Source organism: Ictalurus punctatus, chromosome 8 (genome assembly GCF_001660625.3).
Source record: "Ictalurus punctatus breed USDA103 chromosome 8, Coco_2.0, whole genome shotgun sequence".
Classification (NCBI taxonomy): domain Eukaryota; kingdom Metazoa; phylum Chordata; class Actinopteri; order Siluriformes; family Ictaluridae; genus Ictalurus; species Ictalurus punctatus.
Window position 1 is genome coordinate 6,152,647 of NC_030423.2, and position 23,616 is coordinate 6,176,262.

The 23,616-nt window shown below is 41.1% G+C and overlaps 1 protein-coding gene across 5 annotated transcripts in view; it reads left to right on the top strand.

Annotated features, from left to right (window-relative positions):
- Positions 1–23,616, top strand: part of bcorl1 (BCL6 corepressor-like 1) — a 43,248-nt gene that overhangs the window by 9,149 nt on the left and 10,483 nt on the right. For 4 of the 5 annotated variants that reach the window (XM_017474131.3, XM_017474130.3, XM_017474129.3 and 1 more), the window contains exons 3-5: positions 7–2,625; positions 3,418–3,568; positions 12,118–12,570. In XM_017474131.3, the coding sequence (XP_017329620.2) occupies positions 7–2,625; positions 3,418–3,568; positions 12,118–12,570 (3,223 nt within the window). The remainder of the gene's footprint in view (positions 1–6; positions 2,626–3,417; positions 3,569–12,117; positions 12,571–23,616) is intronic. The other variant, XM_017474132.3, reaches the window with a different exon arrangement.

Below are 23,616 nucleotides of genomic sequence, written 5' to 3' on the forward strand. Positions count from 1 at the left end.
GACCAGGTGGATCTCTCACCAATGAATGTAGGGGATGGAGGCACAGTGAGCAAAGAGAGCAGTGCCCTTACACAGCTGTCAGAGAGCATGGTGGGGAATCCACAGCAGACACTGCCTCCTGAACTCAGAGGAGACGTGCCTCACGGACAGCAGAACAAGCTGAGGACATCTACAGACTGCAAAATGCCTGGCGTCTGCTCAGATGCCAGCAAGGCTAGCAAGACCAGCAATTCAAACCATTGTCCAGAAGTCCCTCCTTCCCATCTCCGCAACAATGCGGTGTTCAGCACTGATTCTTTTAGCACGCCATTAACCGATAGGACAGAAGTTCCCAAAGCCCAGGCTGAAGGTGCTGCTGCCTACCCGACTCAGCACTGGCCTTGCGGTAAAAAGGTTGACTCGGACGACTTGATGAGCTTGGTTCACAATAGTGTGACCCAAAATAAGAAAGCTCCTCATAGTACTGGGCCTACCCAACCTGTTATCAGCCTTTCCCCAGGATTTCAATGCTCAAACCTCTTTAAACCAGGCCAACCTGTTGCTTACCTTCCATCTGCAAACTTTGCTTCTTCTCTTTGTAAGATCACCTTGCCTCCAGGATTGGGCCAGATTGCCGCTCTGAGAGAAGCCACGGCTAGTCAGTTTCAAAAGGACTGTCCAGTGCCTTGTTCTGGCTCGAGCACGACTACAAGGGTCAAAACATATCCTTATCAGTTTTCTGTGGGTCAAGGCATTGCTGAGAAGAAACCACTGTCATCCGCATCTAAAGGCCGATGTGAACATGTTCCTAATGCAAAGGGCCGCAAAGGGGTAGGAGAGCACAAATCAACAATTTCCTCTGCTGTTAGCCCAGCTATTGCTCTCCCAGCGCAACAGGCCACACAAGCCTCAGCCTCACTGACTCATTATACTATCTCTCCCACTGCTGCCATCTGCTGTAGCTCAGCACTGGCCAACATTACCACACAGAGCAGGCTTCTAAGCCTCGTAGAGAAATGTCCTCCATACAGAGGAATCGAAAAGACTTCTGTGGCATATTTGAAGCCGAAGGCTGTATCATCTACTGAGGAACACAATGCTCTGTGTCCTCCAGAGGCCAGAGATGTACCTCTTGATTTATCTTCAAAATCCAAGCGGCAAAAAAGCATTAAGGATGCTCAGAATAGCCCGACTGCCACAAATGAGCAAAGCTTATTTGAGCCTCATCAAAAGAATTCCCATGCCCCCAAAAGGCCTCAGACTTCCACTTTTGGTTCTGCCTCTACTTACCCCAATCTACCAGACACCCAACGAAATGGCTCGGCCCAGAGATCCACCTCAAAACTCAGCAATCACAATTTGGAACCCAGTGCATCATGGGGCAAAGGCTCATCTCAAGGTTCCTTAAACAACCTCCCAGGAACATATGTAGGTGTAGCAAGCCCCATACTAGCCTCTACCTTGCGCAGCAAGGATGGGAAAAGTGCTGCTTTTGTTGAAGATGTTCAGATATTTGCTAAGCAAGAGACTATTTCGATTATTGATCAAGGCGAACAGTTAGCCTCCAGAGGGAAGAAGACACCTTTCACAATAAAAGGTGAGAGGCAAAATAAAGGTGGTAAGCAATTTGGTAGTACTTCTGCTAGTACTACCTCCCCTGGAATGCAAGAGCTTTCGTCCAAGCCACTATTTACTTCTCCAACCTCACAATCCTCTAGGACTTCAGGTGGAAAAGCAGGGATTCCATATACACCTCCAGGTAAACCCTTGTGGCACCAACCACATTTTCAGGGGATGTCTTTACAGAAGCGACCAGCTCAGGGCCAAGCCCCATCTAAGGTCAAAGGCAACCTGAGTTGCGATGGCCCCTTGTTTCCAAAATGTGAACTAAGCCCCACTAATGTAAAGGATGAAAAATGGGAGAAAACCCATTCACCTCTATCCAACCTGGAGTCAATAGTGAAGCAGAAAGCTCTTGAGACCACTGCACTGACTGGAGAAACCTATTGTAATCTGTCAACTGCGGGATCCAGGAAGCCTGAGGTGGTCAACTTACTCAGCAGGTCTCAGAACCCTCCAGTGCATCAACCTGTGGCCACTGGCTTTACACCCTGCGGAACTTCAGAGCTGCAGGACTGTAGCAAGACAGGTAGCAATTCACCTTTTACAGATGCAACAGTGGACAATAGGCAGGAGGTGACAACTGTTTTTGTGCCCAAGGAGAAGTGCCATGACAAACAGGCAAAGCAATTAGAAAATTTCACAGGCCAAAAATCAGAGCTTAGCACACCTAAGAAAAGATGTGCATCCAATATTAAAGCTGGCAAGAAGGACAGCAAGCTGGCTCCAGATCCAGAGGAGAAAGCCAGAGAAGACCCTGTAGTGCAAAGAGAACTCACACCTAATTCGGAGGTTGAGAATATATCCATCCCTCAGCACCATACTACAATAGAGGCAGAAGGAGAGAAAAAAATGAATGGTGGTAAAAAAGATAGTGTTTCCAAAGGAAAAATACCTGTCACCAAACAGAAGAAACCAAGGAAGAAGAAGACCTCTCCTGAAACGTTAAAAAAGACTGCACCACTGAAGAAAAAAGCTCGGATGAAGGAAAGTGCTACAGTAGTTCAAGTCCATACCTCTAAAAAAGTAAGATATATTTATATAAGTAAGCTATATGTTGAACTGTAGGCATGTTGGATTTCATTTGTTTTCTTAAAGGAAAGCGAAACACATTAAATATGTTTATATTGGAATATTTGTGATGTGTTTAGCAAAAAAAAAAAGTTGTTGGTTGGTCTTATTTTCATTATTCCTGGTTAATGGTTTTCTGTGCAGTTATATTGGTGTGTCATAGGATAAATAATTTAAAGGATCTCAAATGTAAGGAATAATGTTCAGATTTTGCTCTTAGCTCTGGAAAGAAAGCGCAAGAGCTTTTTTTGTGACTCGCCATTTTTCAGTGACAGTGTCATATTAATGAGAAGTAGAAGTAGTGGGGACAGCACGCTCAAGTTCTGGAATAAAATGCAGATATATGATTCAGTTGTGCTGAGTTACAGCAGAGACTCAGTTCGGCTAATTAGCGATCAAAGAGATGACAAGCTTGACGGTGTTGACAGCGGTATTAGCATGTAAGTTGAAGCTTTGGAACCTTATTTGTTTGAGCAGAATGTACTGATAAGAAGCTGAGAGAGCCGGACAAACTAAATGACTAAAGTACTGCTGCATCAGTCAAAAAAGTCAACTCAGAATTTAATAGAATAAATCTGCAAAATCAAAAATATATGTTAAATATTGTTGAGAAAAATGTCTTTGAGGGTGGATTTTTCCTTAACAAAATAATATCAGACATTTAACTATCAATAACAGCAGTTTTATTTAAGCCAACTTGTATTCGAGGAGAGAAGGTAGCATTTTGACATGTTTGTTTTGCAACAGAAGAAGGGTACCTCATCTACTGCAGAAAAGAGCCCACTGAAGGAGAGCCTACTGAAGGAGAGCCCATGTCCAATCCCTGAAGGTGGGACTAAGATTCACAAAAGAAAAAGTGCTCTGGTTAAAACTGAACAACCAACTTGCAGCAAACCCGGTAATGAATTTGTTTTTTGTTACAGTGAGGGGAAGTTAGTGTTCAGACACTTTTGTTTTAGTTATTTAATATACTTCCAGTGTATTTAATATACTTCCAAAAATATGTATTCATAAGCATAAATCAAGATAGGTTTAAAAAAAAAAAATTGATTCAGGTAAAAGTATTTGAGCGCGCACTCACACACACACACACACACACACACACACACAGTCCCCTCCAAAAGTATTGGAACAGGCCAATTCTATTGTTTTTATCTATACCTTGAAGACAGTTGAGTTTGAGATTAAAAGATGAATATGAGATGATAGATGAGAATTTCAGCTTTCATATCCTGATATTTATGTCTAGATGTGTTAAACAACTTAGAACATGACACCTTTGGTGGCACACCACCCAATTTTAAGTGATCAAAAGTATTGGAACAGATAGTCTTAAAGTAAATTACACTTAATATTTGGTTGCATAAACCTTGCTTATAATAACTGCATCCCGCTGACATCACCAAACTGTTGCACCAACTGTTGCATTATTCTTTTGCATTTCCTTCAGTTTCCTCTTTAGAAGGTGAAATTCATGCTCAATTGGGTTAAGGTCTGGTGATTTATTTCTTCCACTTTTTTACCCATTTTACAGAAAGTCTCTGGTGTTGGCAGTGTGTTTTGGATCATTGTCTTGCTGCACAGTGAAGTTCCTCTCAATTAGATTAGATGAATTTCTCTGTAAATTGGCAGAAAGAATGTTTCTGTAGACTTCTGAATTCATTCTGCTGCTACCATTATCAGTTACATCATCAATAAAGATTAGTGAGCTTGTTCCAGAAGCAGCCATACAAGCCCAATTGATGACACTACCTCCACCATGTTTCACATCTGAGCTTGTATGTGTATTGGATCACGAGCAGATCCTTTCTTTCTCATCACTTTGGCCTTTCCATCACTTTGATAGAGGTTCATCTTGGTTCCAAAACTTTTGTGTCTCCAGCTTCAAAATGGCTTTCTTTACTCCCACAGACAGCACTCTGGTCTTTATGTTGGTTTATCTTTTTTTTAACAACAAATGCAGTCTTCACAGGTGAAACCCAGAGCTGAAACAAACGGTAGACATTCCACGCTATTAATTGTTTAAACAGTCAATCTAACGGCACACCTAGGCAACATGAAACACCAGTCAGTCATAGTCATTTTCTAGTATTTTTTATTACTTGAAAAATGGGTGGGTTCAAACAAAAGGTGCCATGTTCTAAGTTGTTTAACACATCTAGATGTAAATATCAGGAAATGAAAGCTGAAATTCTGATCTGTAGTCTCATATTCATGTTTTGATCTCAAATCTAAATGTATTCAGTGTACAGCAAAACCAAATGACTTGGCCTAGCTGTTCCAATGCTTTTGGACATGACTATGTAAAGGTTACATAAAAATAAATCAAGTTCTAGATATAAATGCTGAAAAAAATGTTCTTGTGCAAATTGTACCTGGTGTCATTATAAAAGTCGTTGCCATTGAAGATATAACACAACAAGCAGCAATCGGGCGACCGCGAAGAAACTTCTTACAGTTCTCAGGGACAACATTATTAAACAACACTTGATGGAAAATGCTACAGAGCCATAGCAAAGACATCCCTTCTAGTACATTTGGTTTGCTATTATGACATGATAATATACAGGTGGAACCACAGCTAAGCATACCTGGATAGGTCCACCATACAAGATTTAACAGCTTGCTCTCAGACTAATGATAAGGAAGGTAAGACAGATGCCAGCAGGCAAAAGAGTTGCAGAACAATCTGAAAGCATCAGGAACAAGAGTTACATGGAGAACAATAAGAATTGTACTGCACAACAAGCATCTCCATTCCTACACTCCATGAAAAACTCCTCTGCTAAAAACAAAGCACAGTGATGCACTTAGACAAGCATTTAGACAAATCAGAACTCTTTTGGAACAGTATACTCTGGTCAGGCCAAACAAAAATAGAACTCTGGCAGTAATTAATCTTGTCATTTTTGGAGAAAGAAGGATGCACATATGATCCCATGTACACTGTACCCACAGTGAAGTTTACAAGATGGTGCTGGTGAGGTTGGCTGCTGTCAAGACTGCTATGATCACACTTTGTTTTAGTTTATTTTTTGCACTTTCCCTTACTTTAAGTTATTTTTCTCTTCACCACGGCTACTATCAGTTACAACAGCAATAAAATACTCTTATTCCTATTGGTTTACAATCCACTCACCTATCGCCGTTTTTAACACCGGATCCATGTTGGCCAAACGAGATCCTAAGAACGGACACAATCCGAACGGCGTCCACAAGGGAAACGAGTTGTCAGGCTGAGGGCTCGTTCACACACCACGCTCCCCTGCCTAGCATCCTATTAGCCAACGTCCAGTCTCTGGACAATAAGCTTGACGACCTCAGGGCCTGGGTTAAGTTCCAGAGGGACATTCGAGACTGCACCCTCCACTGCTTCACAGAGACATGGCTGAACCCAGCAGTACTGGACTACACCATCCGTCCAGTCGAGTTCTCAGTTTACTGCATGGACAGGACAATGGAGTTGGGGAAGTCAAGGGGAGGTAGAGTGTGTCTGATGGTAAACAGCAGCTGGTGCAACAGTACGACCATTGTTCCTCTCTCATGCTCCTGCACACCCAACCTGGAGCTCCTGACCATAAAATGTCACCGTTTCTACCTTCCTCTGGAATTTACCTTGGTCATAGTCAGTGGTGTTTATATTCCACCTCAGGCGGACACGGACACTGCCTTATGTGAACTACATGAGGCTCTCATTCAACACCAATATACTGCTCTCATTGTGGCAGGGGACTTTAACAGCACCAACTTCTTGACCATTGCTACACTCCGTTCAAAGACAGCTACAAGGCAGAGTCATCTGTCGTACCATGCCACCATCTTCCTTATGCCTAGATACAAACAAATTCTGAAACAGGAAGCTCGAATTCAGAGGGAACTCATGCGCTGCATGGACCAACAGGAGGAAACTGGAGTCACAGTTCCAATAGTGTGGCTCTAGGAGCCTGTGGCAGGGACTGAGAATGATAACGGAGTATAAAACAGCATCCTCCAGAATGGTGAATGTGGGTGATTATCTGGCAGACGAGCTGAATACTGAATACTTTTTACGCTCGCTTCATGGCTGCAGCAAACAGCACTTTTGGTGCTAACAGCACTAACATCGCACTAATGGCAGCAAGAGTACTAATGGCAGCATGCATGCGGAGAGTGTCAGTGGGGGAAACACTTTCATCATCTTGGAGTACAATGTTTAGAAGGCTTTCAGGAGAGTGAACAGCAAGAAGGCAGCAAGACCAGATCACATCTCAAGTCAGGTCCTTTGAGCCTGCACTGACCAGCGTTCATGGATATATTCAACCTCTCCCCACCAAGGTATGCTTCAAACAGTCCATTATTGTTCCTGTCCTGAAGAAACTCCAGCCTGCCTGCTTCAACAAATATTGCCAGTAGTCCTGACCTCAGTTCTTTGAAAGGCTGATCAGAGACTTCCTCTTCATTGCCTGACAACATGGACCCATTACAATTTACTTACCGCCTCTACCAAGGACCCCATTGCACACTTCCTACACACAGCCCTGAGCCATCTGGACACCAGGAAGGGAAATTATGTTAAAATGCTCTTTGTTGACTAACAAAAGTTCAGCATTTAACACTATAATTCCCTCCAAACTTACCTTCAAGTTGGAGGACCTGGGACCCATCTCTGTCAGTAAGTTTTCCAATTTCCTGACAGACAAACCACAAGCATTATGGGTAGGCAGACATGTGTCACCCTCTCTTACCCTCAGCACTGGAGCCCCCGACTCGTGTCCTGAGCCCCCTGCTGTACTCATTGTACACTTATTACTGTGTGGCCACTTGCAATTCTACCACAATTGTCAAGTTTGCTGATGACACAGTTGTGGTGGGCCTGATCTCTGATAATGATGACGAGGCCTACCTGGAGGAGATTCACACTCCTCTCCACAAATAGCTGGTGTGTGGTGGGCGTTCTGGTGCACTTTGGCTGCTGTCGTATCATCCAGGTGGATGCTACACACTGGTGGTGGTCTGAGGAGATTTCCCCCATCCAATGTAAAAAGCACTTTGAGTGCCTAGAAAAGTGCTATATCAACCTAAGGAATTATCATTACTAATTATCATTAAAAGCCTGGAGAACTGGTGCCAGGAGGATGTCAGCAAGACAGAATAGTTGATTGTGATCTTCAGCTTGAAGCAGGAGAGGAACTCCCACCCACTTCCACCCCTACCAAGATCAACAGGGTGAGTTTTTGGTACTTTTCTGTTCACATCACACAGAACCTGTCATGGTCCTGGCATATCAACACCCTAATGAAGAACGCCTATCAGTATCTTTACCACCTTAGAGGTTTAAGAGACTTTAAACTGCCCTCTAAGATGAGGAACACCTGCACCATCAAGAGCATCCTAATGGGAAGCATCACAGCTTGGATGGGGAACAGCACCAAGCATGGTATGTGGGCTTTCCAGAGGGTGGTGCGATCAGCTGAGCACATCATCCACACTGAGCTCCCTGACCTGCATTCAATCTACAGTAAGCAGCGTTGGCCCAAGCAAGGCCAGGAACATAGTGAAGGACCTCAGCCATCCGAACAATGGACTCTTCTCTATGTTGCAGTCAGGGAAGCGCTACTGCTACACCACCAACATTTCTTTAATACATGTTCTTTTCATTCATCTTCAATAACCACTTTATCCTGTATTACCCTGTATTTATAAATATTTATTATATATATTGTTGTTGCTTTTTTTTACGTTTCTCAGTCAGTAATCCCTCGGACAGTTCTCCATGGCCTTTTGGAAAAGCTGATGGGAATGAGAATGTCCGCAGCACACTAGGGAGTATGCAATACATTACAGCTTAAGACATACCAGATCGGTCACTTATCAGTCACTTAGTGTTGGTTCTAATAAAGTGTTGCACTAAAAGATGATTATTTGGTGAACAGTACCAATTTATATGCTGAGCTATTGTAGCCTGTCCTCCTTTTATACAGTGCAACTTCTTCTTAATTGAATGACTGGTCTAATTTGTCTTAATTTATGGATTTGTGTTGGCTTGCTTTCTTTTTTTTCATATTTCTGTTTTTGTGTATATATCATACTAACTTGTTTTAGAAATTAAAATCTAAGATAAAACAAAGGCAACCTGAGTAAACACAAAATACAGTTTATAAATGGTAGTTATTTATTGAAGCAAAAAAGTTATCCAATACCAACTGGGCCTGTGTGAAAATGTATTTGGCCCTGTAGTTACTCATTCCCCAAATCTATGAAACTGCATTCATAATGGGGTTCAGCTGGACTAGACGCAACCAGGCCTGATTACTGCAAACCCTGTTCAATCAAATCAACACTTGAATAGAACTTTTTCAACAGTACAAAGTTGGTTAAAAGGTCTTGGCCACTAACACAATATGGCAAAACTAAAAGAAATTCCAGAAATAATGAGGTAGAAGATGATTGAAATGCATTAAGGCTATTTCAAAGGCTCTGGGACTCCAAAGAACCACAGTGATTGCCATTATCTCCAAATGGAAAAACATGGCACAGTAGTGAACCTTCCCAGAAGTTGCAGACCTTCCAAAATTCCTCCAAGAGCACAGCAACTACTCATCCAGCAAGTCACAAAAGAGCCAAGGACAACATCAAAAGTTACTACAGGCCTCTCTTGCATCAATAAAGGTCACTGTTCATGACTCCACTATCAGAAAGACACTGGGCAAAAATGGCATTCATGGAAGTGTGGCAAAGCGAAAACCACTGCTAACCCAGAAGAACATTAATGCTCATCTGAATTTTGCCAAAACACACCTTGATGATCCTCAAACCTTTTGGGAGAATGTTCTGTGGATTGATGAGTCGAAAGTGGAACTGTTTGAAAGACAGGGGTCCTGTTATATCTTGCATAAACCAAACACAGAATTCCACAAAAAGATCATCAGACCTACAGTCAAGCATGGTGGAGGAAGTGTGATGGTGTGGGGATGCTTTGCTGCTTCAGGTTCTGAGCAACTTGCAGTGATTGAGCGAAACATGATTCTGCTCTCTACCAGAAAATCCTAAAAGTGAATGTCCTCTCTTCAGTCCGTAAGTTGAAACTGGATTATGCAGCAGAGCAATGTTCCAAAGCGCTGTACAAATAAAATTTAATTGAAAGCAGTCCTAGAAGTAAGTGAAAGACTGATCTCCAGTTCTTGGAAGCGTTTGGTTGCAGTTATTGCTGTTAAAGGTGGCACAACCAGATTTTAAGTTTAAGGGGGCAATTAGTTTTTCACATTGGTTGTAAGGAGTGTTGGATAAATTTTTTGGATTCAATTAAAAAAAAAAAAAAGGAAAAAAAGTAAATAAATAAAAACCGTATTGTGTTTACTCAGGTTGCCTTTGTTTAATGTTGTATTTTGTTTGTAGATCTAAAACTATTTTATGAGATGTGCATAAAAACAGAAGAAATCAGGGTAAATACTTTTTGATAGCACTGTAGGTAGATAAGCTATTTAAACTTTACAGCATAATCTGTGAAAAAAAATTTGTCATTTATATGATTTGAAGCTGAATTCTTTAATATTCTTATGTGTAAATTTACACACACCCAGGAGCACGAGCAGGATATAGATGTTTTTCCTAACTTTTTTTGGATTGACCTTAATGGTAAATACCTTGTGTAAATGCTTCTGCGAATGATTTACAAAAAAAAATCAGTCTGTATCCAGATGAGGCCCATTATGTGGCTAAACTTAAATGGATATAGGCACTGGAACACAGGCGATTGTTTTTAAGACTATACAGGAAGCCTGGCTTCCTCTTAAGTTTAATTAAAATGCAACAATGAAATGTTTACCAAAGCATCTATATTACTAATCACTCTTGGTGTAATTCAATATTTTATCAAATCAAATAATGTAATATCGCACCGCAGTATTGTTCTATTCTTTCATTAAACCCTTTTTGGTGGATTAAACTGTTTTCAGTGGATCGTGCAGCCTGTGTGAAAATCTCCTTTAAAGCCCCTGACACAGCACTCATAGACACAATGAAGCCTTGTGCATCTCTTAGTGTTTATTACATGTTTGTGTACATGGTGTTTTAATAGGCTGAAAGATTAACACTCTTTAGACAACAGTATTTTAACACATTGTTTTGAGTCCCTCCCAGTCACACAGGCTTAACTGGGGGTGTGGAGTGTGAGTGGGTGCATTGTGCACAGGAAAAAAAAAACATTTCAACCTGTCCTTCCTCTGGGTGCATGGCTTCTGTTTATGCTGATTGGCACATCTCTTAAAGGGGCGGAACCTCGTAACCAACTGCCAATGACTGAAACAGGAATGAAGTTGTTTTAGCGGTCTTGCTACAGGGCAATAGATTGGCTGTGCTTAGTATTAATAAGATTTTGTGGACACTATAGAAGTGTGTATAAACACACACACACACACACACACACACACACACACACACATAGTGGTGCTTGGAAGTTTGTGAAGCCTTTAGAATTTTCTATATATTTACATAAATATGACTTAAAACATTATCAGATTTTCACACAAGTCCTAAAAGTAAACAAAGAGAACCCAACTAAACAAACAAGACAAAAATATTATACTTGGTCATTTACTTATTGAGGAAAATGATCCAATATTACAGATGTGTGAGTGACAAAAATATGTGAACCTTTGTTTTCAGCATCTATTGTGACCCCCTTATGCAGCAATAAATAACCAAATGTTTTCAGTAACTGTTGATCAATTCTGCACATTGGCTTGAAGGAATTTTAGCTCAGTAAAGAACAGCTTCATCTCTGGGATGTTGGTGGGCTTCCTCACATGAACTTCTTGCTTCAGGTCCTTGCAGAACATTTCTATTGGACATTGACTTGGCCATTCTAAAACATTAACACTCCTGGGGAGAGTAACAATGGTCTTGAATTTCCTCCATTTGTACACAATCTGTCTGACTGTGGATTGGTGGAGTCCAAACTTTTTAGAGATAGGTTTGTTGCCTTTTCCAGTCTGATGAGCTTCAACAACTCTTTTTCTGATGTCCTCAGAAATCTCCTTTTTTCATGACATGATACACTTCCTCAAACATGTGTTGTGAAGATCAGACACTGATAGATCCCGGTTCTTTAAGTAAAACAGGGTGTTGTTTTGACACCTGATTGTCATCCCATTGATTGAAAACACTTGACTCTAATTTAACCTTCAAAGTATCTGCTAATCCTAGAGGTTCACATACTTTTGCCACTCACAGATATGTAATATTGGATCATTTTCCTTAATAAATAAATTACAAATTATTATATATAATAAGTATATATTATTGAGTATAAAGTGTACTGAATACTTATTTCCCGTCACTGTCTACCTAACTTATTTAATCTAACATTTAATCTAAATTCATTATATAGAATTTCTTTTGACTCATTTTTTATTTTTTATTTTTCCTGGGGAAGCATTATTGAATGTCTGTCCTTGGTGGTTTCTCTAGATTTTGAAAACAGCCCAGGTGTGCAGGTGGACCCTGCTTCCCTCACCAAGACTGATCAGCCCAGTAAAGAATCTAACTTGAAGCAAGTGTCCTCTCCAAGGCCAAAACGAGGGCGTCGGCGCACCGACGATGCTTTGCTCCGAGACTGGAGCTTCGCTTCTCCTCCTACTCCTCCTCCTCCTCCTCCAGAATCCCCATCTTCCCCACTTTTGCCTGTTTTCCCGCTGAGGCGACCTCGGGGAAGGCCTCGTCTCAATCCCCTGCCTGAAGGTGGGGACCCAGACAACATTAGACCTGCTCAGCTGGCAGAGGGAGGAGACCTGGCCTCTGCAAAAAAGAGAAAGCGATGCAGGAACCGCAAGTACCAGAATGGGGAGTACATTACAGATAAGGAAAAGGAAGCCAACGGGGAGAATGAGGAGAGTTTTGTCGATGGAGAGAATGAAGAAACGGGTAAGTACAAATATGTTTTAGAAGACCTGGGGTCTTGGGTATATAAACATTGTGTACACGAAAAAAGGTTTTTGACACTAGTTTTCACGCACACATGGGATATGCCTTCCTGTTTTTAATCCATTTGCCGGGTGAGTTCTTGCTGCTTTTTTCACCACTAGGAATTTCTGCAATTTTTAAATATACTTTATGGGTTGCTACATTTTTCTTCTACTTTTCATCTGTTGCAACTTTTTTTTGTAAGAATATATTTGTTTAAAGATATCAAATGGAGACCATTCTTACCATGTCTGCTCAAAATTCTCCAACAGGAAGTAATGATAAAAGTAACATCCTCAACATTTTGGCATAGCCATCCTTGACCTCATTCAGGTGTTGAGTGCAATATGTTGAACTATTCTTCCATCATTAATTTTACTTCTGAGAAGTGTAGATTAGAAGCTATACTGGCAGTGAAGTGCATTAGAAGTGCGCATCCAGACATTAGAGAAAAATAGTGATAGTGGGAGGAGTGTATATATAGTATAGCAGTCAGTAAGCCTTGGGCGCCCATGACTCTGTTGCCGGTTCACCAGTTGTCTTTCCTTGGACTACTTTTTGGTAGGTACTAACCACTACATACTGGGAACACCTCACAATACCTCCCATTTTGAAGATGCTCTGACCAGTCAGCTATCCATCACAATTTGGCCCCAACACATGAAGTCTGAGAACTGTCTGTTCACTTACTACTTAATATAACCCACCCCCAGGTGCCATTGGGACAAAATAATCACTTACGTGTCAGTGGCCGATCTCTGTGTGTGTGTGATTAATTTTATTTATGTATATGTGTGTGTGTATGTATGTATGTATGTATGTGTATATATATATATATATATATGTATATGTAATGTATGTATGTATATGTATATATATATATATATATATATATATATATATATATATATAAAATGTATGTGTGTGTATGTATGTATATACACATATATATTAATATTAGAGATGCACCGATGTATCGGCTGATAAAGGCTATTTTTTGCGCAATCGGCCGATAGTTTAAAAACATCCGATGATCGGATCCGATGATCGGGGCCGATTATATCCTGTCAATCAAAAGAGGGCGGGAAAACACTTGGATGTCGTGCTGTGTGTAAATATCATGTCACTTGTGTCGAATGATGACAATATTATATATGTGTGTATGTATGTATGTGTGTGTGTATGTACATATATGTATATAATGTTAGACACAACACACACACATACAGTGGTTTCTTCTTTTGTGATGCTTTTTCAGTCGTTGTTTGTTTTGTTGTTGTTGTTGTTTTTTTCTTGGGGGGGGGGGGTGTCTCCTTTTCAGGAGGGAATTGTGTTAAGGTCTGGTGATTGACTTGGCCAGTCTTCATCCTGCTGCTACCATCACGAGTTACGTTATCAGTAATGGCAAATACGAATAGTGAGCAAAGATGGCAAAAGATTAGTGAGCCTGTTCCAGAAGCAGCCATGTAAGCCCAAGCCATGACACTACCTCCACCATGTTTCACAGATGAGCTTGTATGTTTTAGATCATGAGCAGATTCTTTCTTTCTCCACACTTTGGACTTCCCATCAATTTGGTCAGTTAATCTTGTGTCCGAAATGTTTGTGGCTCATCTACAGTGAGGGAAAAAAGTATTTGATCCCCTGCTGATTTTGTATGTTTGCCCACTGACAAAGAAATGATCATTCTATAATTTTAATGGTAGTTGTATTTGAACAGTGAGAGAAAGAATAACAACAAAAAAATCCAGAAAAACGCATGTCAAAAATGTTATAAATTGATTTGCATTTTAATGAGGGAAATAAGTATTTGACCCCCTCTGCAAAACATGACTTAGTACTTGGTTTAAAAACCCTTGTTGGCAATCACAGAGGTCAGACGTTTCTTGTAGTTGGCCACCAGGTTTGCACACATCTCAGGAGGGATTTTGTCCCACTCCTCTTTGCAGATCTTCTCCAAATCATTAAGGTTTCGAGGCTGACGTTTGACAAGTCGAACCTTCAGCTCTCTCCACAGATTTTCTATGGGATTTAGGTCTGGAGACTGCCTAGGTCACTCCAGGACCTTAATGTGCTTCTTCTTGAGCCACTCCTTTGTTGCCTTGGCCGTGTGTTTTGGGTCATTGTCATGCTGGAATACCCATCCACAACCCATTTTCAATGCCCTGTCTGAGGGAAGGAGGTTTTCACCCAGGATTTGACGGTACATGGCCCCGTCCATCGTCCCTTTGATGCGGTGAAGTTGTCCTGTCCCCTTAGCAGAAAAACACCCCCAAAGCATAATGTTTCCGCCTCCATGTTTGACGGTGAGGATGGTGTTCCAGGGGTCATAGGCAGCATTCCTCCTCCTCCAAACACGGCGAGTTGAGTTGATGCCAAAGAGCTCCATTTTGGTCTCATCTGACCTCAACACTTTCACCCAGTTGTCCTCTGAATCATTCAGATGTTCATTGGCAAACTTCAGACGGGCATGTATATGTGCTTTCTTGAGCAGCGGACCTTGCGCGCGCTGCAGGATTTCAGTCCTTCACGGCGTAGTGTGTTACCAATTGTTTTCTTGGTGACTATGGTCCCAGCTGCCTTGAGATCATTGACAAGATCCTCCTGTGTAGTTCTGGGCTGATTCCTCACTGTTCTCATGATCACTGCAACTCCACGAGGTGAGATCTTGCATGGAGCCCCAGGCCGAGGGAGATTGACAGTTCTTTTGTGCTTCTTCCATTTGCGAATAATCGCACCAACTGTTGTCCCCTTCTCACCAAGCTGCTTGGCAATGGTCTTGTAGCCCATTCCAGACTTGTGTAGGTCTACAATCTTGTCCCTGACATCCTTGGAGAGCTCTTTGGTCTTGGCCATGGTGGAGAGTTTGGAACCTGATTGATTGATTGCTTCTGTGGACAGGTGTCTTTTATACAGGTAACAAACTGATATTAGGAGCACTCCCTTTAAGAGTGTGCTCCTAATCTCAGCTCGTTACCTGTATAAAAGGCACCTGGGAGCCAAAAATCTTTCTGATTGAGAGGGGGTCAAATACTTTTTTCCCTCATTAAAATGAAAATTAATTTATAAAATTTTTGACATGTGTTTTTCTGGATTTTTTTGTTGTTATTCTGTCTCTCACTGTTCAAATACAACTACCAACTCTACTGGTTAGAGCTGACAAGAAGTCTATAGCGACTCAACTAAGCACTCTTTACAACCGTGGTGAACAGAAAAGCATCTAAAGAATGCACATCAAACCTTGAGGTGGATGGGCTACAACAACTGAACTAGCCCATCCACCAGATGTAGTACCATATATAATGATACCTCTGGGTAAAATTATTTGTAAACAGTAGCAGGTGGTTGCTTTCACTACGCTGATGACACCACTGTATGTTTCAGCAAAGCATGAGTGAAGAATACCAGCAGGAATGTGTAAAGGACATTAGAGACTGGATGCTGAGCAACTTCTTTCTGCTTAATTCTGAGCAATAAAAAGTACTTCTACTTGGACCATATGGAGCTAGAAGTATGGTGTCATAAAATAAAGTATTTGACCCTTTCCTGATCTGTTTTGCATGTCACACGTAATTGCATCAGATCTTCAAACAGGTACTCAAAAGTTACTCAAACCTAATAATTTGTTCTCTCTCTCTGTTGAGCTGTACATATACTTTTCCTGCCTGATGCCAGATCCTGACACACTTCTACTGCTGTGGCTTTTCTGCTGTGCCCAATTCATCCTGGTGCTCTACTTCTGTTTGGAGCTTCTGCACTTCTGCTCTATGGATGGTCCCACATGGACCCTAAAGATTTGCACTTCCCAAAAATCAGTTTATGCCCAAGGTACACCTTTACATCAGTGGATAATCTTACTTGGATACCGTAGACTTGTGCTGCTGCTGTAATCAAAAACCTTTCTGTGGCAGGATTGGACTTTACTGCCCAGGACTCCAATCCAATAGGACTCCAATATGCTCATACTGAATATCCTTTCCATACACTTAGTACTATTGACCTTTTCTTTTACAACTGTATACTGTAATGATTTTACTCTTTTGAGTCTGGTTCATCTCAGGTGGGGGTGTAAAGAAAAAACACTATAGAATACATTGAGTTTCAATCCTAGATCTGCTTCAAATTGAGAAGCCATGTAAAATTGATAGAAAATCTAAAATCGATGCAAATAACAATGTACAGTGTGTGTGTGTGAGAAAGAGTAAGAGAAAGAAAGAAAGAAAAAAAGAGAGAGAGAGAGACCCCAAAAATGCACCGGCAAATCCTCCTTCCTCTCTCACCTACAACCTAATGCTTGGGCGATGTACATAGCTGTTGGATTCCCACTGCAGTGCTGCTAAAATGCCACCAGCTACTGAACTTATCCTCCCCAATCTTTATTTATCCACCACAATATGGCCTCCATGGATCTCGTCATAATGGTTACTGCAGCCGGACTGTTGATCATAACATACTCCACTATGCAGGACACTGTTCAGTGTTCACTGTTTGCTGGTTAATGAACTCATTGAAGATTGACTTTTTGTGTCTGACTGAGACCTGGCAACAACCCAGTGATTTTTTCCCAATTAAACCAAGCAGTTCCACATGGTTTATTTCACATCAGCAAACCTTGTTCTTCCGGTTGTGGGGGTAGACTGTCTGTGATATAATGCTTCATCACCACAGCCACATCAGTCATATTCCTCATTTGAACTGCTGGCAGTACAACTAAATGAACCTGAACTACTATTACAGTCACTGTTCACAGTCCATCCAGATTATCTATTTTTTCTCACAGAGCTTGTGGCTTTACTTGCATCTTTCTGTGCAGTGTCCCCTTATTATACCTTAATGGGAGATTTTCCATTGACAACCCTGCTAACCATTTAACTAGTGATTTTAACTCCACTCTGAACTGTCACAGCATCAATCAGTATGTTAATTTTCCAACTCACAACAAAGGCCATATTCTGGATCTAGTCTGCTGTGTTGGGATCATACCACAAAATCTTACTGCCAGTTTCCCATCTCCTATCTGAGTTTCCCATCTCTGAACATAAAATTCTGCTTTTTGTTGCGTCTGTGCCCTTGAACAAGCTAGCAAACACATTAACCAAAGTGACCTCACCAGGTTGATTAAACCCCCTCCCCAGTCCTTTCTGCCATGCCTCTCCTGCTCACCTGATTGAGCATTACAACAATTCCCTTTCTGCTGTGCTTAACACTCTCGCCCCTGAAATCCCAAACTGTCTCTTTCATCTACTCTGCACCATGGTACACCTCTGAGCTTCATCAGCTGAAAACTACAGGCCACCATCTTGAGCAACTCTTTACTAAGACTGGTCTGGTTGTCACCTGCTTCGTTAAGAGCTTCCTCTCTACTCCTCCTCCTATTATGCATCGACTATCAGTTATCAAGAATAAACATGAGAACTTCACTACAATCAATAACTTAATTAAATTATGTGATACCCAAACACTCTACTGAACAATGCTCAGCCTTCTTGAAATTTTTCAATTCTCAAATTGACACCATCTATAAACAACTTACCTCATCTGCCTATGTTCCTGGCAAAATATCCTGGATAGACACTCTGTGCCAGCTACCTTACTATCGGTCTTCAAGCCTATACATATTAATCATGTTTCTCAGTTAATTCAGAAATCTGCCTACCAGCTTGATCCATTTCCCACAAGTAAACTCAAAGCCTCTCTGTCCCCCTGATAACTGCAATAATTAACTCTTCCCTCACTTGTGGTATTGTAAAAACTGCTGTAGTTACACCTGTTCTAAAAAAGCCTGGTTCTGACCCAATTGACTAATATTAACAAGGCCTGTTATTAACAGGACCTGATCTGCCATTCCTCTCCAAAATACTGGAACAGCTGGTAGCTGCCAGGCTCTAGTTGCATCTTGATCACAATAGACTCTCTGGGCCCTTTGCATCTTGTTTTTGACTCAAACACAGCACTGAAACCACTCTAGTGAAAATCACTGATGACATCCTCTGTGCTGCTAACTTTGGCCTACTATCTATCCTCATTCCCCATCTCCAGACCTGAGTCTTCTGCGGTTACACAGGGTGTCCCCCAAGTTTCAGTTCTGGGCCCATTGTTATTTATCATATCTCATTCCTCTGGGCAACATCATGGTCACCATGGTGGTCAAATCCACTGTTGCACAAATGACACAGAGTTCTCTACTGAGCTCCAAGCCTGACATCATCCTCCCTCTTACTGCCCTCACAGCTTCCTGACATCGCATCCTGGATGACCAACAACGTCCTCAAACTTAATGGCAATAAAAGCAAGGTTCTTCTCATTGGCCCCAAGTCCACAGAATCGAAAGCACACAAAGCACATCTGCATCGATGGCTGCCTGGAACCTGTTTCCTCCCAAGTCATGAGCCTTGGTTTGATTCTAGACAATGTGCCCATTGTCGAAGCACACATCAAAAATGTATCCTGTACTGCTTTCTACAATCTCTGCAATATTTCCAGACTATGTCACATTCGTTCTTAGCACAACACAGAATTTCTGATCCATGCTTTTGGTAAAATCTCAGACTGATTTCTGTAATTGTATTCTCTATGGCATGCCAAGTAAAATCCTAGTTTTTTAGATAGGTTTCATAGGTTTCAACTAATTCAAAAGGCTGCTTTCCACATTTTCACCCTCAATAAGTCTAGCAAACACATCCCCCTCACACTTATTCAGCTTCACAGACTCTCCATCCAATACCTGATTGATTTAAAAGTCCTGCTGCTCACTTTTAAAGCCCTTCAAAACCTTGCCCCTTTTACCTCCCTGACTTTACAAACCCTTCTTGCACCCTGCAATCCTCCTCCGCTATCCTACTGATTGTTCCACCTTGTTGTCTGTATTATGGGTGCTTGGTCTTTCAGCTGCACTGCTCCCAGGCTCTGGAACTTTCTTCCTCTACAGATCTGTTAACTGGACTTGTTTTTATTTAAATCCCACCTAAAACTCATTTGTTTAAGTTGGCCTAATATGTCTGATATGACTTCTTTTTTATTTCCACCTAATTTTAGCCTTGGCTTTGCATTGTAAAGTGATCTTGAGTGTTTTGAAAGGTGGCCATAAATAAAATGCATTATTGTTATTTATTATTACTTATCTTTGTAGTTTGTAGTTTGTCATGTGACCAAGAAACCAGAATGCGAAAAGTATTTTGTCCTGAAGACTTTCATGTGGTGGAAAACGTAAATTGAATTGAACCAGATCTTATCCATATCAAATCCTCTGCTGGGATTTTGATGTATGACAGTCTCTAGAGTTTACTCTGAATGGTGCAATGAAGAAAAATCATCCAGTGAGGAGCAGTTCTGTGGACAAAAATGCCTTGTTGATGAGATAGGTAAATGAAGAATGGTAAGACTGGTTCAAGCTGACATATAGACTACAGTCATTCAGATGACCATTCTGTACAATTGTAGTGAGCAGAAAAGCATCTCAAAATCACAACACATCGAACCGTGAGGCAGATCGTTACAACAGATCATGTCAGCTTCAATTTCTATAAGCCAAGAACAGAAAGCTGAGGCTCCAGTGGGCACGGGGTCACAAAAACTGGACAGTTAAAGACTGGAAAAACATAGCGTGGTCTGATGCATCTCAATTTCTGCTGATGCACACAGCGTGAATCTGTGAACCCAGCCTGCCTTGTGTCAACCGTCCAGGTTGGTGGAGGTGGTGCAATGGTGTGGGGAATGTTTTCTTGGCACACTTTTGGTCCATTAATTCCAGTTAATCAGTGTTTGAATGCCATAGCCTATTTGAGTATTGTTGCTGACCATGTGCATCACTTTATGGCCACAATTGCTCCCATCTATCAAGCTATTTCCAGCATGATAATGCACCATGTTACAAAGAAAAATTCGTCTCAAACTGGTTTCATGAACAAGACAAAGAGTTCAGTGTTCTTCATTGACCTTCCCAGTCAATGGATCTGAATACAATAAAACACCTTTGGGGAAGGGATCTCGAACAAGGAAGAGTCAATGCCATGTCATACCCTGTGAACAGTGTTTGATTGGAGACAGTTTCCTACAACAAGACAATGCAGTTCCTACAAACTATGCAAGAACTATTTAGAGAAGAAGCAGTTTGCTGGTATTCTATGTATAATGGACTGGCCTGTGCATTCACCAGATCTAAACCCTGTTGAGCTGTTGTGGGACCAGCTTGACCATATGGCTCTTAAAAAGTGTCCATCAAGCCAGTTCAATTTCAGCACAAACTTCAGTTCTGGAAGTGAGTTTTCATGGAAAATGTGAAAAATTCCCCAAATTTTGACTGTCCAGCATATACAAATATGTATGCAGATGGGTGACATTGGGACTGGGATCCCAATGGGAGTAACGTGGGAGTGTGCTAGACACAGTGCTGTGCTCACCTGTGATGAGTTTATTGCATATATTGAAACATCTTCAGTATATACTAACACACACACAATTTATATATGTACAGTCCCCTCCGAAACTACTGGAACGGTAAGGCCAATTTGACATTTTAACAATCAAGAAATTTGAGTTTCAGATCAAAAGATGAATATGAGAAGAGAGTGTTAAATTTTAGCTTTTACTTCCTGGTATTTATGTGTAGATGTGTTAAAGGACTTAGAACATAGCACATTTTGTATCAGACCATCCAATTTGTAGGCAAGCAAAAATATTGGATGTGACTGACAGGTGTTCCTTGTTACCCAGGTGTGTCCTGTTAGATTGATTGTTTAAACAATAAATAGCTCTGAACATCTACTCAAACCAAGAGTAGATGTTCAGAGCTAAAGCCTTCAGTTTCACCTGTGAAGACTGTTTTTGTTGTTAAAAAGGATAAGCCAACATGAAGGTCAGAGAGCTGTCTATGAGAGAAAAGCAAGTCATTTTGAAGCTGAGAAAAGAGAGAATATCAATCAGAGGCATTGCACAGACATTGGGCATAGCCAATACAATAATTTGGAATGTCCTGTAAAAGAAAGAAACGACTTGTGTACTGAGTAACAGACACAGAATTGGTCAGCCAAGGAAAACAACAGCTGATGACAGAAACATTGTAAGAGCTGTGAAGAAAACCCCCAAAACAACATTCAGTGGCATCATAAACAACCTCCACAGGGCAGGGGTTAAGGCATCACAATCCACCGTTCGAAGAAGACTTCAAGGGCAGAAATATAGAGGCCCTACCAAAAGATACAAACCACTCATCAGCAGTAAGAATCGTAAAGCTGGATTGAAATTCGCAAAGAAATACAGAGATGAGCCACAAAAGTTCTGGAATCAAGATTAACCTCTACCAAAGTGATAGAAAGGTCAAAATGTGGAGAAAGAAAGGATCTGCTCATGATCTATAACATATAAAGCTCATATGTGAAACATGGTGGAGGTAGTATCGTGGCTCATTAAACTTTATTGATGATGAAACTCATGATGATAGCAGCAGAATGAATTCAGAAGTTTACAGGAACATTTTGTCTGTGAATTTACAGAGAAATGCATCCAAATTAATTGGGAGGAACCTTACCATGTAGGAAGACAATTATCCAAAACATACTGCCAACTCAAGAAAGGACTTTATCGGGGGGGACCCCCGGGGACCCCCCCACAACAAACAACAACTGAGGCTGCGGTAAAAGCCTGGAAAATCATCACAGAAGAAGAAACCAACTATTTTTGACGTCAGTGAGATACAGGGTTGAAGCAGTTGTGGCAATCAAGGGATATGCCACCAAATATTCAGTATTATTTACTTTCATTTACTTCAAGACTTATCTGTTCCTATATTTTTGCTCACCTAAAAATGGGGGTGGTCTGATATACCAGGTTCTCATCACATATCCATCTTTTGATCTCAAACCCAAATCAAAAGATGAATTGACCCTGCTGTTCCAATAGTTTTGGACTGTGTATGTATGCCTGATACACGTTTGTTTGTGTGTGTGTGTATATATATATATATATATATATATATATATATATATATATATATATATATATATATATAATATATATTATATTATATTAGGGATGTCACGATACCAAAAATCTAGTAGTCGGTACCGATACCACCAAAAGTACACGATACTCGATACCACGGTGTGGTATAAAAATACTCTGATACTGGCAAAGAGAGAAAGAGGGGAGAGAGAGAGAGGGAGAGAGGGGGGGGAGAGGGTATTTTAGTTATCAAACACCGTCTGACAATGAGTCTCCGGAGGTGCATTCCTAAACGCACACACGCGCACACACACACATACATATACATACACACACACACCTTATACTCTGAATGCAAGCATTAGTTTAAATTCACTGATATGGTGGCAGGCCAAAACGATTTATTAAAAGCATGAACGTGAATAATTATTAGTGACATTAGGCTACATTTAGCTGACAGGACACGGGCTGAATGGCGATGCATGGTGGCCCATTCAGAGGTAGTTTATAACATTGCAATGCGTTAGCGTCTTTAATAAATAACCGGCTATTGCAAACATTACATGGAGCATAACATTAGCTGGTTTCACGGCCACAATGCCAGCAGCCTCAAACAAATATAATATAGTCTTTCAGGTGCTTCGCCAAATTCCAAGTGTTTCCTCACTTTGTATGAAATGAACGATAGCATCGGTTGCACACAGGAAAACGATACTAGCTTTCCTCTCAACGAGTCATGACGGAGCTAAACTTGTTAAGCTAAGTTAAACTCCTGTAGTTTTTCCCATGTGCTTGTAGGCGTTCCTCTTCTTCTTCACCACTTCACCGACTAAAACACTTCCGCGTATTTGCTGCCCCCTTCAGGTCCGGAAGAATCTCAACCTCGATACTTTCATTACAAACGGTGCTAACGCTACTGCAAGAACAAGTACCGTCATATTTTAAGAATGTTGGTACCGAAGTATCGGTTCTCGTGACATCCCTAATATATGTGTGTATGTATATATATTTGTATATATATATTTATATATATATGCATGGCTTGTTAACATTGTCAGGTGGTTTACT